A 16,820-nucleotide genomic window follows, 5' to 3' on the forward strand; every position below is an offset into this window, starting at 1 on the left:
CTATAAACTAGGCCATAAAAAAGACCCAATGACTTTGAAAGGATGGGGGTATCATTCCAAGTATGTTCTCCAACTACAGTAAAATTAAGTTAGAAGTCAAAAACACAAAGAAATTTGGGAAATTCACAAATACGTGGAAATTAAACAACATACTCCTAAATAGCCAATGAGTCAAATAATAAGTCATAAGGAAAATTACTTTGAGATAAATAAAAACTAAAGTACAATATACCAAAATTTATGGGATAGAACTAATGAGGTATGTAGTTGTAAAAACCTATATTATAAAAAAAGATTTCAAATCAATAGCCTAACTTTCTGCCTTATGAAACTAGGGAGGTTGGAGGGAGGAATAGAAGATACTAAACACAAAACAAATAGAAAGAAGGAAATTATAAAGATTAGCATGGATATTAATGGAATAGGAAATAGGAAAACAGAGAAACCTCATTAATGAAACCTCAAGTTGGCTCTCTGCAAGGAGTAACAAAATTGACAAAGATTTAGATTGAGCAGAAAAAAACAGAGATGACTCAAATTACTAAAATTAGGAGTAAAACAGCTGATATTAATATAAATCAGAGAAATGAACAGGATTATAAAGGAATACTATGAACAACAAATTAGATGACTTACATTAAATGGACAAATTCCTAGAAAGACAAAACTACCAAAACTGACTGACACAAGGAGAAATAGAATATATATATATATATATATATATATATTTACCTCATATATATATATATATATATTTATCTCACATATATATATGAGGTAAATGCTTATAGTAATTTAAAATATTACCAGAAAGAAAAGCCTAGGGCCAGATGGCTTCAATGGTGAATTATACTAAACATTTAAAGAATGATTAGTAACAATCCTTCAGAAACTCTTCCAAAAAAGTGAAAAGGATGGCACACTTCTCAATTCATTGTAAGAGGCCAGTATTACCCAAATACCAAAGCCAGATGAGGATATCACAAGGGAAGAAAAGTATAAACCAATATAATTATCTATTATGAATATAGACAAAAAAATCATCAACAGAATACCAACAAACCAAATCAAGCATCATATTATACATTCTGAAGGTTATCTAAGGAAGGCAAGGTTCATTTAACATACAAATATTAATTAATGCAAACATTATATTAACAGGATAAAGGACAAAAAGCACAATATTATATCAACAGAAGCAGAAAAAGCATTTGACAAAATCTAACGTCCATTTATGACAAAAAAATTAGAAATTAGGAATAGAATGGTGCTTCCTAAACTAGAGTAAGGGCATCTACAAAAAAGCAACGTATAATATCATACTTAATTGTGAAAGACTCAATGCGTTTTCTCCAAATTCAGGAATAAAATGATATCTGCTCTCACAACTTCTATTTAATATTGTACTGAAAGTTCTAACCAGGGCAATTAGGCAAGAAAAAAAAGGCACCTGAATTGGAAGGGAAAAAACAAAACCATCTTTATTTACAGAAAACATGTACTTATATAGAGAAAATGTTAAGAAATCCATTTAACAATGACTAGAATTTATTAATGAGTCCAGCAAGGTTGTAAGATACAAGAACAGTATTCAAAAATCAATTTTATTTCTGTATACTAGCAATGGCAATCTAAAAAAAATCTATTCACAATACCAACAAAAAATAAAACACTTACTAATGTATGTCACAAAAAAGTACATACAATGAAAAGCACAAAACATTGCTGAAAGCAATTGAAGATCTACCTAAATGGAAAGACATCCTTTTGTTTATGGAAGATATAGCAATACTTCCCATATTGATCTACCAATTTAATGCAATCCCTATCAAAATTACAACTGACTTTTTTCTTTGAAGAATTGACAAGGTAATCCTAAAATTCATATGGAATGAAAAGGATTCAGAATAGCCAAAACAGTCTTCCAAATGAAGAACAAAATGGGAAGACTCACACTTTCCAATTTCAAAACTTACTACAAAGCTACAGTAATCAAGATAGCATGGTATTGGCATGGGTTTAGGAATAGAATTGAGAGTCCAGAAATAAAACCTTGTATTTAAGGTCAATTAATTTTTGATAAAGATGCAAAGACAATGGGGGAAAAAATCATCTTTCCAATAAATGGTGCTGGAACAACTGGACAGCCACACATAAAAGAATGAATTTGGACCACTTCCTCACATCAAACCTGAAAATTAACCCAAAATAGATTAAAGACGTATATAAGATCAAAGACCTATATTAGACCTATATTAGGTCAAAGACCTATGTTAGATCAAAGACCTAATATAAGAGCTAAATAAAATAAAACTCATAGAAAAAACATAATAGTTAATCTTCGAACTTTGGATTAGTCAATGATTTCTTAGATACAACGCAAAGCACAGATGTGATAAAAATATTGATAAATTGGACTTCATCAAAATTTAACCTTTTTGCACATTGAAAGCCACCATTTTGACCCAGCAGTTTCACTTCTATGTATATATGTGAAATGAAAACAGGTCAACAAAAAAACTTAATTACCTAGATGTTCCTAACAACATTATTCATAATAGCTGCAAGGTATGAACAATCAATGAATGAATGGATCAATAAATTGTGGTATATCTTATAAAATGTAATGTTGTTTGGCAGTAAAAAGGAATGAACTACCAATACATGTTACAACATGAAGAAGCCTCAGAAACATTAAGTGAAAGAAGCCAGACGCCAAAGACCAAGCATTATATGAAATGTCTATAAAAGGCAAATCCACTGAGGCAGAAATAGACTAGTGGTTGCCTAGGGCTGCAAGTGTGACTGGGACGTGACTACGGATGGTAAAAAGTTTCTTTTTGTGGTGATGGAAATGTTCAGGTTCAAAGATTACATTTTGATGATGGCTTTATAACCCTGAATTGTTATAAGGTGAACTATGTAATTTTAACAGGTGAATTTTACAGTACTTAAATTACTTATCAATAAAGTTGTTTTTTTTTTTTTTTTTTTTTTTTTTGAGACGGAGTCTCGCTCTGCCGCCCAGGCTGGAGTGCAGTGGCGCAATCTCGGCTCACTGCAAGCTCCGCCTCCCGGGTTCACGCCATTCTCCTGCCTCAGCCTCTCCGAGTAGCTGGGACTACAGGCGCCCGCCAACACGCCCGGCTAATTTTTGGTATTTTTTTTTAGTAGAGACGGGGTTTCACCTGGTCTCGATCTCCTGACCTCGTGATCCACCCGCCTCGGCCTCCCAAAGTGCTGGGATTACAAGCGTGAGCCACTGCGCCCGGCTTTTTTTTTTTTAATGAGGCAAAAGGTAGCGTGAAAAAGCAGGCATGGTATATAAGCAAGCTTTTCTTAAGGTTGAGAGTGATTTATGTGGCTGATAGAGGAAGGATAAGAGGAAAGGAAATATAGTGAAAAGGAACAGAGAGGAATAATAAAGCTGGCAAGTCACAGACAACATAATTAGACTATCAAAAAAAATTTTGGAAGAAAGGTATGGACAGGAATAAAGACCTCCTTCTAAAGCAAGGTAGGGAGAGCAACTTGATGTAGATTGAAGAGAAAAAGGAAAGAAAAATGAATGTTCATATTTGATGGCCTATGATTTTCTGGGTCATGTAGAAGGCAAAGTAACATGTTCAAGTGATGAATTTGGTAACTTCAGGAGAATGATGACAGTTCAGTCAACAAATATAGAGAATAAAAGAGAACACTGACTATATGAATAGAAAGATTTTAGAGACATTACGACTCAGCCGAGTTTAAATCAAAGATTGTAAGGCATTCAGTCATCAAGGTTATACATTTTTCTCCAGCACCTCTAGCCTTCTATGAAATAGAAGCAGGAAAAAAATCCCAAAACAGATGGGTTAACTACCTGTAAATCTGGATTTGAACTGGTAGAATGAAGGTTCCTGCAAATGTTGGATGTAAAAGTGCAGATCTAATCAGGTAAAATCTCAAGCATTAATTGGATATGCTTATAACAAACCGGTAAATTTTTAGAAGATGTAAAACATATCTTAGAAAAATAATTTAAATTATTAATGAGAATTAGACTAAGTCATTGAAATTTGATTTTTAATACTTACCGAGCTTCTCTTTCATTGAACTCAGAAGTAGTGTGCATGGTTAATTAAGTCTTCCTTGTCAAATGGAATGCTACTTAGTAGCGGTCTTAGCTCGTTCCAGATGCTATAATAAAGCACCATAGACTGACTGACTGGTTTATAAACACACATTTATTTCTCACAGTTCTGGAGGCTAGAAGTCCAAGATCAGGGTGCCAGCATAGTTGGTTTCTGGTGAGGACCTTCTTCTGGTTTGCAAACTGCTGTATTTTTGTATTCTTATGTGGCAGAAAGATGGAGACAGCTCTCTGGGTCCCTTTTTTATAAGGGCACTAATTGCATTCATGAGGCCTCTATGCTCATGAATTACCTCCCAAAGGCCTCACCTCCTAATACCATCACATCGGGGTTAGGATTTTAACAAATGAATTTAAGGGAAAGCACAAACATTCCGTCCATTGCAACATCTACAAAATAGGTCCTTAGGAAGTCAGAAGTCTGGAACAGTTCTTTCCCAAGCCACAACCCTGAAAACATGGATTGCTGGATATGCAGATTCTCCTGGGCCCCTTTCCCATAAACACCGAATTACTTTGAGGGTGCAGCCCAGACATTCTGTATTTTTCACCAGGCATAATGGTGATGGCTGATATTAGATTGGTGAAATTTATCCCACCTAGTAAGAATCTAAACTGAAAATGGTGATGATGCAAAAAAGATCTGTCAACTGGTTTAAAAAAAAAAAAAAAAAAGAGGGTGTGTGTTTGTCAGGAGGGATAATCTTTAGTAGTTTGGCCAAAAGCTTAAGCCTGATTTTCAGGACTCTATTGTTGGAGTGGGTAGTTCATCAACTTCCTAAGTAATTCAAATCTTTTTTCCCCCCAATATATTAATATATTGGTCATTCCAAGAAAGAGTGTTTAATTTATTTAATGCCTAGGAAAACTAAAAGAACTACAAACAGATGTGAAAGGAAGAGAATAACCAGATCTCACAGGAAGCAAAATTTCTGTCAAAAGTTACTGCTCTTTCCCTGTCTAGGTTCTTTGTCCCTGAAAGGTAGATCTGCAAACTAAATCCCTCAATTACGCTGCCTCAACAGGACTGGGATCATAAAATGTCCAACACTAACATGAGTTCATAATGGCACAACGAACTTAAAATGTTACTATTCATGTTTTAATTATGATTGCAGTCTTAGGTTGAAAGCATCTCCGCCGTCCTTAAACATAAAAAAAAAAAAAAAAAGGAAATACAAGCTGCAGCAGTTTTATGTGATGCACTCCACCCTCTTTTTTCCCCAAGCCAACACACACCCTTCGAACTTTTTGACAGTTATTTGCAGACCCCTCCTAGGCTCCCGAACTCCATGCAACTTCAGCAAAGTCTCCCCAGGGCCATTTTTAGCCTCTCCTCTGACCTGGCGGGAGGCTGGGCGTCCACCCTTTTCCCCTGCAGTCCTGAAAGTCCGGTCCGAGCGCGGACGGGGCGGGGAGGGGCAGGGCGGGCCAGGCCAGCTCCATTGGCGCCAGGCGGGTGGGGGGATGCGCGGAGAGGACCCGTCCAGCTTGCTTAAAAACCACCAGTTTTCTGATCCCGTATCGGTTCCAGGAAGAATATACCTATGTGACAAACCAAGTTCTGCCTCATTTGGCATTTAGAAGCCACAAGAAAAACTTTTCAGAAACTTTTGTCCGTCTTTTGCTCCCCCGACGCGTGGTTTCCTGATGGTCCGTCCCCGGGCAGGGAGAGGGACGCCCCCTCCCCCTCCCCGCCTCCTGTGAGGCGCGCGGAGCCGCCTCCCCTGGGTCAGGTCTGATGGGCCGGCGGGCGCGCTAGTGGTGGCAGCCACCGCCGAAACCGTCGACCTCCTGGGCCCCAGCTCCGCGTCCAGCCCCGCGGCAGCATGGAGTACCTGACCACGTTCACCGAGAAGAGTGGGCGCCTTCTGCGGGGCACGGCCAACCGCCTGTGGGGGTTCGGGGGCGGCGGCGAAGCCCGGCAGGTGCGCTTCGAGGATTACCTGAGGGAGCCCGCCCAGGGGGACCTCGGGTGCGGGTCCCCGCCCCACCGGCCCCCGGCGCCGTCCAGCCCGGAGGGACCTGGTGAGCTTTCGCCTCCCGCGCGGCCGACCTGGGCTGAGGGCTGGGGGGAGGCGGCGGTCGTGGCGCCGGGCAGGGGTCGCGGCCCGGCCCTGGCAGGTGTGCCTGGGTCGGGGCGGGCGACGTGGCCTGGGTGGCGGCCGCCGGGGGCGAGGAAGGAAGGACTCGTTCGGCTGTGGGGAGGGAAGACTTTCAGCTGCGTGCCAGCTCTTCCTGCTCTGCTCTTCCTGCTTTCCCCACCTAGACTTGATTTTCTTTCCCCGCCAAGTATTTCAAGGGTACGATCCATTATCTCTTTCCCTCCCACTGGGAGGTGAAGACTGAACCAGTTATGACGTCCGTGTTTTCAGTCTTGGATTCTTGAAGAGCGCTGTGCCTGCTTTGGTTTTGGTTTGGGTCAGTTTTTCTTTGATATTTCTCAGTTGTTAGGATTCACTTCCTAACCGAAAAATAAAAAGCCAGATAACTTCTTTGTAAAATAAAACACTTCGATAACATTGGAAGCTAGTTGACTTTTTGCGTCCTGTACTTTTTGAACGGCTGCACGTTGTCTTGTGGTGGCAGAACCTAGAAACTTTCCCAGTTCCTGTTTATTTTGTGTTGTGTTGGCTGATTTTTTTCACCACAGTGGCTTTGTACCATTCTTTAAAACAGTCATTTGTAGCGGCATGATATTGATAACTTAAAGAATTTTTGAAAGTGCTGCTGAACAGTTTTAGCACAATGCATAGGGTAATTTCCAGTGTCCTTGGCTTCCTTTAACAGGTAGCAGACATCCTAGCCATGTCTCATTTTATTTTATTTTTGTTAATTGCTTTAATATTTGAGGGTTATGAAAATAAATGAGCATTAGAGAGTTCAGAAAATAGAGATAGGCACAAAGTGTGTAAAATCTGTTTATAACTTCACATCCTGCCAGTCATTTTATTTTAAATTTTATCTTACTTTATTTTTGTAGAGATGGAGTCTCGCTATGTTGCCCAGGCTGGTCTTAACTCCTGGCCTCAAGTGATCCTCCTGCCTGGGCCTTCCCAAGTGCTGGGATTACAGGCCTGAGCCACCATGCTGGGCACTGCCAGTTGTTTTAAAGCAGTAAAACAGTGAGGACATCTATTGATCTATGTGTGTAGGTATGTAATTTAAGCTTTGAAGAAATATTAAAGTCTCATTTTTAGCATAGCTCTTTAAAATAAATTTTCCTTACTTTACATAAAATATCTTTTATCTTTAGAATTGCTGTTTATGGAATTAGGAAATGAAAAGGGCAGGGGAATACTCTGTTTCTGCTCTGAAGGACGTTAACCAAATGCAGAATCCTCTTAAAGGTGGGACCAGGCATAGGAAAGGGACTTTAAAGTGTTCAAATCAAGGATTTTTTAAAATGAGTTTTCAGTAGCCTAATTGAAAACAGTTGATGTGTGATCAGCCTTGAGATGGATGGAGAATTCAGAAATATGTGGGGTAACTTAACTAAAAAGGAATATGGTTAGTATTTTAATAAATATGCCCAAACACGTGTATCTGATTCATTCGGTGGCCAGTATCTGTAGTTCCAGCTACTCTGCTCAGGAGGCTGGGGCGGGAAGATCCTTTGAGCCCAGGAGGAGAATCCAGACTGGGCAGCAGAGAGACATTTTTGTGTTTATATATATGGAGCACAGCTATATCTGACACCCTCTTCAAATGGCGCTTCAGAAGTGGTATGTATTCCTCTTCTGTTGAAGCTGCTGTATGTATTCATTGCATATTCTTTAACAGTCATGGTGCCCCCAAATCTCTGACACATTAGAGAGGCCTTGTGAGGTCAAAGTATGACCACAGTCATGTGGGCAGGTACGTCCTAGCATTAACTTCCTTAAAGAATTTGGACAAGTTACTTAGTGTCTTTGGGCCTATATTTTCTCCTTTGTAAATGAGGTTGGATTTGGTGATTTCAAAATTCTCTGTTCTAGAGCATTTTCATTTGGAGCAGAATTAGTGAAAACTAGCCAACTTTTGAGAGGCAACATGTATATACACAAGTAAAAAGTAAATGATTCTTCATGTGTTTCCAGCTAGCCTTTGTTTAAAATGAGAATTCTGTGCTTTGCAGTTGCTTCTCAGATGGATTTTGGCTCTAGGGTTGTTCTTTGTGTTTGTGTCCTTCAGAATGAGTGTCTGTCAGTCTGAAGGATTTCTTCTGCTCATTCTGCTTGAGACTACTGTTATTTCAGTCTCTTCGTAGCTGCTTAAGTCTCCTGCTATCATTCTTTCTTCAGTTCTTTAAAAAGTCCTGTGTATTGTAGGAGTATTTCATGTTACAGATACTTTCACACATGTAAATTGACTGCATTCCAGGAAATCCTTTGTTGTTAGTGATCTTATTCCTCCTTTCATCCACTAAGATGAAAAAGTAGAACCTTGTTTCTGTTCTTTCTCACAACCCAACATCAGAGGAGTTATGCATCAAGAAGGGTTGGAGGGAGTCATGTTCAGTAATGATGTTGATAAGATAGTTTTACCATTGACAGATTAAGGATAGACCAGATAAAATTTTGGTCAAATATCAGCCAATTGCAGTGGCTCACGCCGGTAATCCCAGCACTTTGGGAGGCTGAGACGGGCAGATCACCTGAGGTCAGGAGTTCGAGACCAGCCTAGCCAACATGGTGAAACCCTGTCTCTACTAAAAATACAAAAATTAGCTGGGCATGGTGGTGCGTGCCTGTAATCCCAGCTACCCGGGAGGCTGAGGCAGGAGAATCGCTTGAACCCAAGAGGCAAGGTTGCAGTGAGATCGCCCCACTGCACTCCAGCCTGGGCCACAGAACGAGACTCCATCTCAAAAATGAAACAAAAACAAAAATTAGTCGGACATGGTGGCACACTCCTGGAATCCTAGCTACTCAGAAGACTGAGGCAGGAGAATCGCTTGAACCCGGGAGGTGGAAGTTGCCATGAGCCAAGATCACACCACTGCACTCCAGCCTGGGTGACAGAGTAAGATTCCATCTCAAACAAACAAACAAAAAACAAAAAAAACTTTGGTCAATGTTTCTGAGTTTACCCTTTCTATAAACAAACCACTTACTGAACTGCTAGTGTCTCCTTCCTTTACTCCTCTCCAAGGTGGCTGCTTTTACTCTTACCAGCTTTTAGTGATTACTGGCTCCACCATTATAGCCCTCTCAGGAAAACCATAATTGAGACTTAGACATATTAAGGACATTATCACACCATTGATCTAGTTAATAACAATTACAAAGGAAACATCTTAAAATACAATGCTTGTTCCTGATTAAAGGGTACATTATGCTTTGATTTAAAAAAATTGTTTTGAACTTTAAATATAGCTCTTGTTTGGGGGCATGACTATAACTCATAATGTATTATCTTTAAAAGTACTCACTTCACTAGATTATATTGTAATAAATATAGATAAATTTTACTAGTGTAGACTCTCAACTTACTGTAATATAAACATGAAATAGTTTTTATCATAAGCTGTCCTATTATATTAACCTCATTTTCCCACTTGGTGACAGGATTCTTTGAGCACAACTCAGCCCTTTTACATTTTCTTTTCATTTATTTTTAGCAATTAAAACTATCTTTCAGTTATTTAAGACTTGGTCCATTTATTTAAAAATTTCAGTCTCATATTCAATTTATATCTCCATTTATCTTTCTACCTCAGTTCCCATTCCAGGTTAGGTTGGTAGCGGAGAAGAGGTGTGGTCTAGCTCTCACAAACTCCCCTCCACCCCTTCTTGATGCGTAACTCCTCTGATGTTGGGATGTGAGAAGGAATAGAAGCAGGGGTCCACTTTTTCATTTTAGTCCTTCTTGGCCCCTTAGTGGGAGGATGACAATGGTGGATAGCAGTAGTAGAAGCAGTGATGGAACAGTTCTACTAAAATGGCTACTCCTATGCAGAAGTGCTGACTTCAGTAGCCAACAGTTCTGAAAGAACTTTGAATATGGGACATTAACATCTTGTAATACCAACCATAGACCTTAGTTGCAAATTGTTGAACTGGGCACCTAAAACTGCTCTGCCTCATAGCATGTATATTACTGGTATGTGTGTGTATATCAATAGAGTTGATGAAAAATGAAGTTAAGTGGGAACATATTACATTTTTATGACTTGAATTATTTGACATGTCAAGGAAAAACTATTTAATAATAATATTTCTTAAATGATTATCCCTGTTGCTGAAATTTCATTTTAGGTTTGCATTAAGCAAATCCTATGTACTGAATGTATGTAACTGAAGGGGAAGAGTTTAGAAGCCTGAGATTGATATTCTTGTTACTGGTTCACTTTTGATAATCGTGGAAAATGTAAACCAAGACATGGAATAATAATTATAATAGGCAAAACATATAGTGCTTGCTATGTCTTACGCACAAGTTAACCCTCAGCAACAACCCTATGAGGTAATTAATAGTAGCATTTTCATTTTACTGGTGAGGGTACTGAGGTTCATTAATGATCCTATCTAGTTGGGAAAATAGACATTGGACAAGGAATTTATAACTGTGTTGGGTATTGGGCATGGAAAGTAAAATATATTATGGGAGTATATAACAAGGGTTTCTAACCTAATATTGGGGAGTGTAAAAAATCATGTTTTGCTTGGATTGGGGGTAATGTCTATTTCAATAAATGGGATGATGATGATGATAATACTTTTAGTAATAACAGAAGTAGTAATACAGGTTGAGCATCCCAAATCAGAAAGTCCAAAATCTGAAACTTTTTGAGGGCCTACATGATGCTCAAAGGAAATGCTCTTTGGAGCATTTTGGATTTTTGGATTTGGGATGCTCAATCAGTAATGCACATACTCCAAATCCATCCTATCCTTTAGGAAGATTCAAAAAAATCCAAAACACTTTTGTTCCCAAGCATTTCAGATAAGTGGTACTCAACCTGTAGCAAGAATAATAGCTGTAATGGGGCAGGCTCTGAGCAAATGTTTTTTATTTAATCCTAACAAAAACCTGATGAGATAGTACTATTATTATCCTATTTTCCTTTTGAAAAATCTGAGCCAAAGAAAGAAGTGAAAAATTCAAAATTTATTTGGGTGTTGTCTTAGTATTTGCAAGAGTTACAGTCCTTGAGATAGGGAAAAAAATGTGAGAAGAATTAAAATTCTATCATGTAAGGTATTAAAGTTAAATTAGTTAAGATTATAAAGGATAGGGTGGATTGTCATTGAAGAGTCTTTAGACTTAGAAAGATAGTAAAATGACAGAGCTGGAAATGCAAAATCCAATGAGGGTGTGAGAAAAATTAGATATATATTAGGTTGGAAATTGCCACCTCAGATGATGTGTTAAGAGTTAGATGATGGTTGGCCGGGCATGGTGTCTCACGCCTGTAATCCTAGCACTTTGGGAGGCTGAGGCGGGTGGATCACCTGAGGTCAGGAGTTTGAGACCAGTCTGGCCAACCTGGCAAAACCCTGTCTCTACTAAAAATAGAAATATTAGCCAGGCATGGTGGCACATGCCTGTAATCCCAGCTACTTGGGAGGCTGAAGCAGGAGAGTCACTTGAACCCATTGGGGTGGAGGTTGCAGTGAGCTGAGATCACGCCACTTCACTCCAGCCTGGGCAAAAGAGCGAAATTCCGTCTAAAAAAAAAAAAAAAAGAGTTAGATGATGGCTTATCTTGAACCCAGGAAGACCAAGTGCCTCTAAGGCAGGGGTCCCCAGTCCTGGTCCATGGCCTGTTAGGAACCAGGCTGCACAGCGGGAGGTGAGCAGCAAGTGAGCAAGCATTGCTGCCTGAGCTCTGCCTCCTGTTAGATCAGTGGGGACATTAGATTCTCATAGGAGTGTGAACTTTATTGTGAACTGCACATGCTAGGTCTAATCCCTGATGATCTGAGGTGGAACAGTTTCATTGAGAAACCATCTCTCTCCCCATCCCCCACCCCTTGCCCACATGTCCATAATCCATAGTCTTCCGTGAAACCTGTCTCTGGTGCCATGAAGGTTGGGGACCACTGCTCTAAGAGACCTGGAGTGTACCAGTTGTTACAGTAACTATTTAAAACCACCACCACCACCACCACCACCACAAAGCAAAAAACTCACAGTGTTGGTAGAAGTTAACCCCAGTTGGCCCCAGTTTTAGTGTCTTTTCCTAAAGCCGGGTGGGAGGAAGAGAATACTCTCTACTTGATCAGCAACCTCAGTGGGCTGTAGTGGTAACTCCCAACTAGTTAGCCTTTCTTAATAGTGTTTCATTTAGTTCAGTGGTTCTCAGGCATGAGGTTGATTTGCCTGTTTTAGAATTGCTGCTTGTCTCACAGGATAGCTGATAGGAAGTTCTGTATTATCTGTGTTGTAGAACAAAACTGCCTCTAAAATAAGCTGATCATTCTCAAACTTTAGCATGCAACAGAATCATCTCCTGAAGGGCTTGTTAGAAAAACATTGTTGAATACCTCTCCTAGAATTTGTGATTCTGTGTGGCTGAGAATTTGCATTTCTAACAAGTTCTTAAGTAATGCTGATGCTGCTGGTCTGGCAACCACACTTTTCTTAGTGGGTAAGTCTTTTATCCATGGGAAGGTTAGAAGTAAATATAGAAATTATGAAATTTATTAAATGCTTATATTAATAGTTTTGTTTTAAGTCTAGGAATAATCAGTGTATTTGGTCTTTAAGGTATTTGTTCTGTTTCAGAGACTTAGGCCTATAAAAGTGGCCAACAAATTAGTCTTAAGAGTATAGTTTAAAATGCATACTTGCGTAATTGTTTTTTGACTTGGGATTTTAAGTTGAAAGGTGCAACAATTTGGCTAAACTTAGAAACCACTGGAATGTTTAAGAACTTAACATTTATTATATTTAAAACTTAGTATAGGGTTTTTAATATTTAAGTTCTCAGGAGGTTTACTTGTTAGAAGCAATGTGTTTGAAATAGAATATAGTAAATTTTTAAATGCAGTTTAGTATAGTAAGTCCTTCTTTGACATCATCAGTAGGTTTGTGGAAGCTGCAACTTTTAAGCAAAATGATGTGTAAAGAAACCAATTTTACCATAAGCTAATTGATGTAAACAAGAGTTAGGTTCCTACTATATATTTCTGGTCACAAAAACATTAGCAAACTTGTAAGTAAAGACCTAAAATATTTCCATTATTAAACATTGAAATAAATGTGAACTATACAAACATTAAAGAAAGATTAATAAAGACAAGAGAATTATTTACTCAGTTATTCCAGTTCAGAGTCACTGTTGGCTGGATCCTGTCCTGCTCATGGCGCAAGGTGGGAACCAGTCCTAGACGGGACACCATTCCACCTCAGGGCACAGTCACACACACACACACGCACACAAACAGACACACTCATTCATACTAGGACAGTTTAAACACACTAATTAAGCTAATGTGCACATCTCTGGATGTGGGAGGGAACTGGAGTACTGGGAGAAAACCTATACAGATGTGGGTAGAATGTGTAAACTGCACACAGATAGTGGCCTTGTCTGGGAATTGATTTTTTTTTTCTCATCAAAGTTATAACAAAACAATGATAACAAAACAATGTTATTCAAGGACCTGCAATATATGTAAGAGAACTTAGTTACCCATGTTTATAACAGGATTATTTAGGGATATTTAATTTTCCAGTTTGAGTTGGTCAGCTATTTAAAGCACCTTAGAAAGTGTTAAAATTTGCTAGATTATAAATAGAATGCACTTTTTATGGTAGAAGACTTAAGGGAAAGTAGGTTTTTATATTTTTAACTTCAAGAAATCTAACATTAAAAGTAAAGCGACTGCAGATAGTGTTTTTCTGTGTATGAAGGCTTATTTCATGGCCACTAGGAAATTTACATTAGGAGACTCTTAATAAATGTTGTTCAATAGGTGATACTAGTACAAAAAAGGAACATGTTTTAAGGTCAAATACATACATTAGAGAAAGGACAAAAATTGGCTTTTATTTTCTAGCAGTAAATGGAAAGAAGGAAATGTAATCAGCCATAAATCACAGTGTCCCTAGGATAAAGATAAACCTGTTGCTTAGGCAGCCAGGAGAAACACAGTTATTCCTTACAGTGAGGATGTAACAAAAAAAAAAAATCTCATGGAACTCTGTAATAAAGCAAAACAAACCGAAAAGCTTATTTTTATAGTAAGTACAGACTTCAGTTTCAAAAATCTATTTTTAATTTTTTTAAACCCATTAAATCTTGAATGTAGTTCAATGGTGTAGCTCTAAACTGCAAGTTAGTAAAAGCACTTCTGTACAGGGGGAAAACAATCCAAATATGCAGTTATCTGACAGTCCATCTTAACTGAGAGGTAGGTTTTACATTTTAAACTATAGATTTTAGATAGTTACAACTGTCTGTTTTGGATTTTTTTGAGAGTACTACTCAATAGAATTTTTTGAGGTGATGAAGATGGTCTGTATCTGTGATAGCCAGTATGGTAGCCACTAGGCAAATATGGCTATTGAGTATCTGAATTGCAGCTGATGCAAATGAGGAACTGGATTGAGAAATTTGGATTCAGGATTCTGTATTTGCTCTATCTAATATGGTAGCAACTAGTGTTAAAGGAAAAATTATTTGATAATACTTCCTAAAGCACAGTAAGACAGACTTTATTCAGGACCATTGCAATAAGGGATAGGGACGTGGCAATGAGATTTTGTAGTTGAGGAGAGAGATTGGGCTCAACTCCAAATACAAAATGGGCAAGTGGGAATTTATAGCCAAGGAGTAGAGTAAGGATAGATGGATGGACAATTGCTAAGAGATAACGTCAGGAATAAGGGGTATTATAATGAAACCGACCTACCAGGATTCTTGCTGAAGACAGGCCAGAGTAATCAGACTTCACCTGGACAGTGGAGGATGAGAAAACTGATCAGATACGGAAGGTAATCAGATATCCAGGATCGGGGTGGGGGTTCCTGCTAAACTGACCTTAACATGATTCTTGCTGAAACTGGGTTTTATAAGGAAGTGAACAGATTGGCATAGGAGAGGGTTCAGCAGCCTGACTGAAATTTGGCTAAGCAAAGAATCTTTGTGACTAGGCACATGTAGCTATTTTAATGTAAATTAATTTAATTAAGTAAAACTTAAAATTCAGTTTTCAGTCTCACTAGACACATTTCAAGTACTCAAAAGACAGGTGGCTAGTGGCTACCATATTACACAAGGCAGATATAAAACATTTTTACCATTGCAGAAAGTTTTGTTGGGCAGCATTGATAGCAGTGAGTCCCAGTGCAGGGTACACATTAGAATTCCCTGGGTAGCCATTAAAAAATTTTGATGCCAAGATCTGATTATAATCAAAGATTTGATCTTGAAATCTCTGTTTAAGATCTCCACTCATAGTTTCTTACGGAATTCTAATATGTAACTAGGGTTAAAAACCACTGACTTAGGATGTGAAGAACTCTACATCATTCTGTTTTCCTTAATGATATTTCTCTCAATCAAAGTCTTGCTGAATTTAGCAGGTTTTTATTTATTTATTTTTCTTTACAAGTACTTGGGGCATGCACCTATTTTATGATGCAAGTTAATAAAAGAAATGCATGTTTAAGTTTTCTGCCAACCTCTGGATAGTATTGAGACCTTAGGAAAGTTGAGGTGACTTACAATGAAAAGTTCCTAAAAGGAAGACATGTTTATATGCTGAGAGAAAGATGCTGAAGATGAAATGACTGTATAGCAAGGTCCTTGTGGAATAAATAAACTACTGGAATTATGATCATTCTTTTTTCTCATACCACAATTAAGAACCATCGATACTGTGGAATATTTGCTTCCAGTCTTTTATAGGAAATTAATTTTTAAAATAAACCTGATATATACTATATATAAATAAGTCATATGTTGCAAATAGTAAACTTTAAAAATCACCTCTAATCCAGTCACCCAGAGATACTGTTAGTATTTGGGTAGGCATTACTGCCAAGATCTCTTCTATGTGTATATACTTATAGAAGGATGGATGGGTGGTTAGAAGGAGGGAGTGACAATGAAAGATAATACTTATTCACCACAAGAGATTAATTCCTAAGGGGTGTGTCTAAATTTAAGCAAATTCTAAAAAAAAAAAAAAAATTACACGTACTGTTATTACAATCTTATTTCAGTTTTAGTTGGAATATATTTAACCATGCTTTGATACAACATTAGCAGTTTCATTTCTTATTTTTCTCCTTCTCACATCCTAATATTTACTCATTTTACTATTTTTACATTGTCCGTGTTTGTAACATTCATAGTTTTTCAAACACTTTTTTATAACTTATTATTGTTCTATATTCTCTAGTAATCCTTTTAGAATGTCCTCCTTCATTCTGGAGTTTTTGATTCAATTGGCATAATTTCAGTCTTATAGCAATGAATAATGTTTCAGTAGAGAAGTCTCATGCAAGCCAGCCAGATTCTTTTCAGTTTCCCCTAGTAGATGATTTGCTTTTTATGCATGAATTGTTGAATAATTTTTTTAAGCTCCCAAGCATAGTAATTTAATCAAGAGTAGAAATGGGAATAGCCTGACTCATGTGCCCACATGTGTCTATGTGGAATAATCTTTTAGGAATTACATCTTTCTTCTGGAATACATGTTGATGGAGCAGCCACTATATGGAAGATCTCTGGTTTTGAGATAGAAAA

General features: G+C 38.0%; 1 protein-coding gene and 1 long non-coding RNA gene across 17 annotated transcripts in view; one reads left to right on the top strand and one right to left on the bottom strand.

Moving 5' to 3' along the window:
* OXR1 (oxidation resistance 1) overlaps positions 1-16,820 on the top strand; it is a 490,018-nt gene that overhangs the window by 386,152 nt on the left and 87,046 nt on the right. For 2 of the 16 annotated variants that reach the window (XM_063642921.1, XM_055287038.1), the window contains exon 1: positions 5,933-6,063. The exons of 10 other annotated variants lie outside the window; for them this stretch is intronic. Coding sequence is in view for 4 of the 6 variants with exons in the window: in XM_055287036.2 (XP_055143011.1) it covers positions 5,965-6,163 (199 nt within the window). In the remaining 2 variants the exon portion in view is untranslated. Of the gene's footprint in view, positions 1-5,708; positions 6,164-16,820 lie in introns of those variants that run through there. 4 more of the 16 variants (XM_055287036.2, XM_055287033.2, XM_063642918.1 and 1 more) reach the window with 4 other exon arrangements.
* LOC134737136 (uncharacterized) lies at positions 5,216-5,466 on the bottom strand. The gene is made up of 2 exons (XR_010121745.1): positions 5,375-5,466; positions 5,216-5,280 (listed from the first exon to the last, which is right to left on the bottom strand). It is a non-coding gene; the product is annotated as an uncharacterized lncRNA (long non-coding RNA).

This window comes from Symphalangus syndactylus, chromosome 7 (genome assembly GCF_028878055.3).
Source record: "Symphalangus syndactylus isolate Jambi chromosome 7, NHGRI_mSymSyn1-v2.1_pri, whole genome shotgun sequence".
Taxonomy (NCBI): Eukaryota; Metazoa; Chordata; class Mammalia; order Primates; family Hylobatidae; genus Symphalangus; species Symphalangus syndactylus.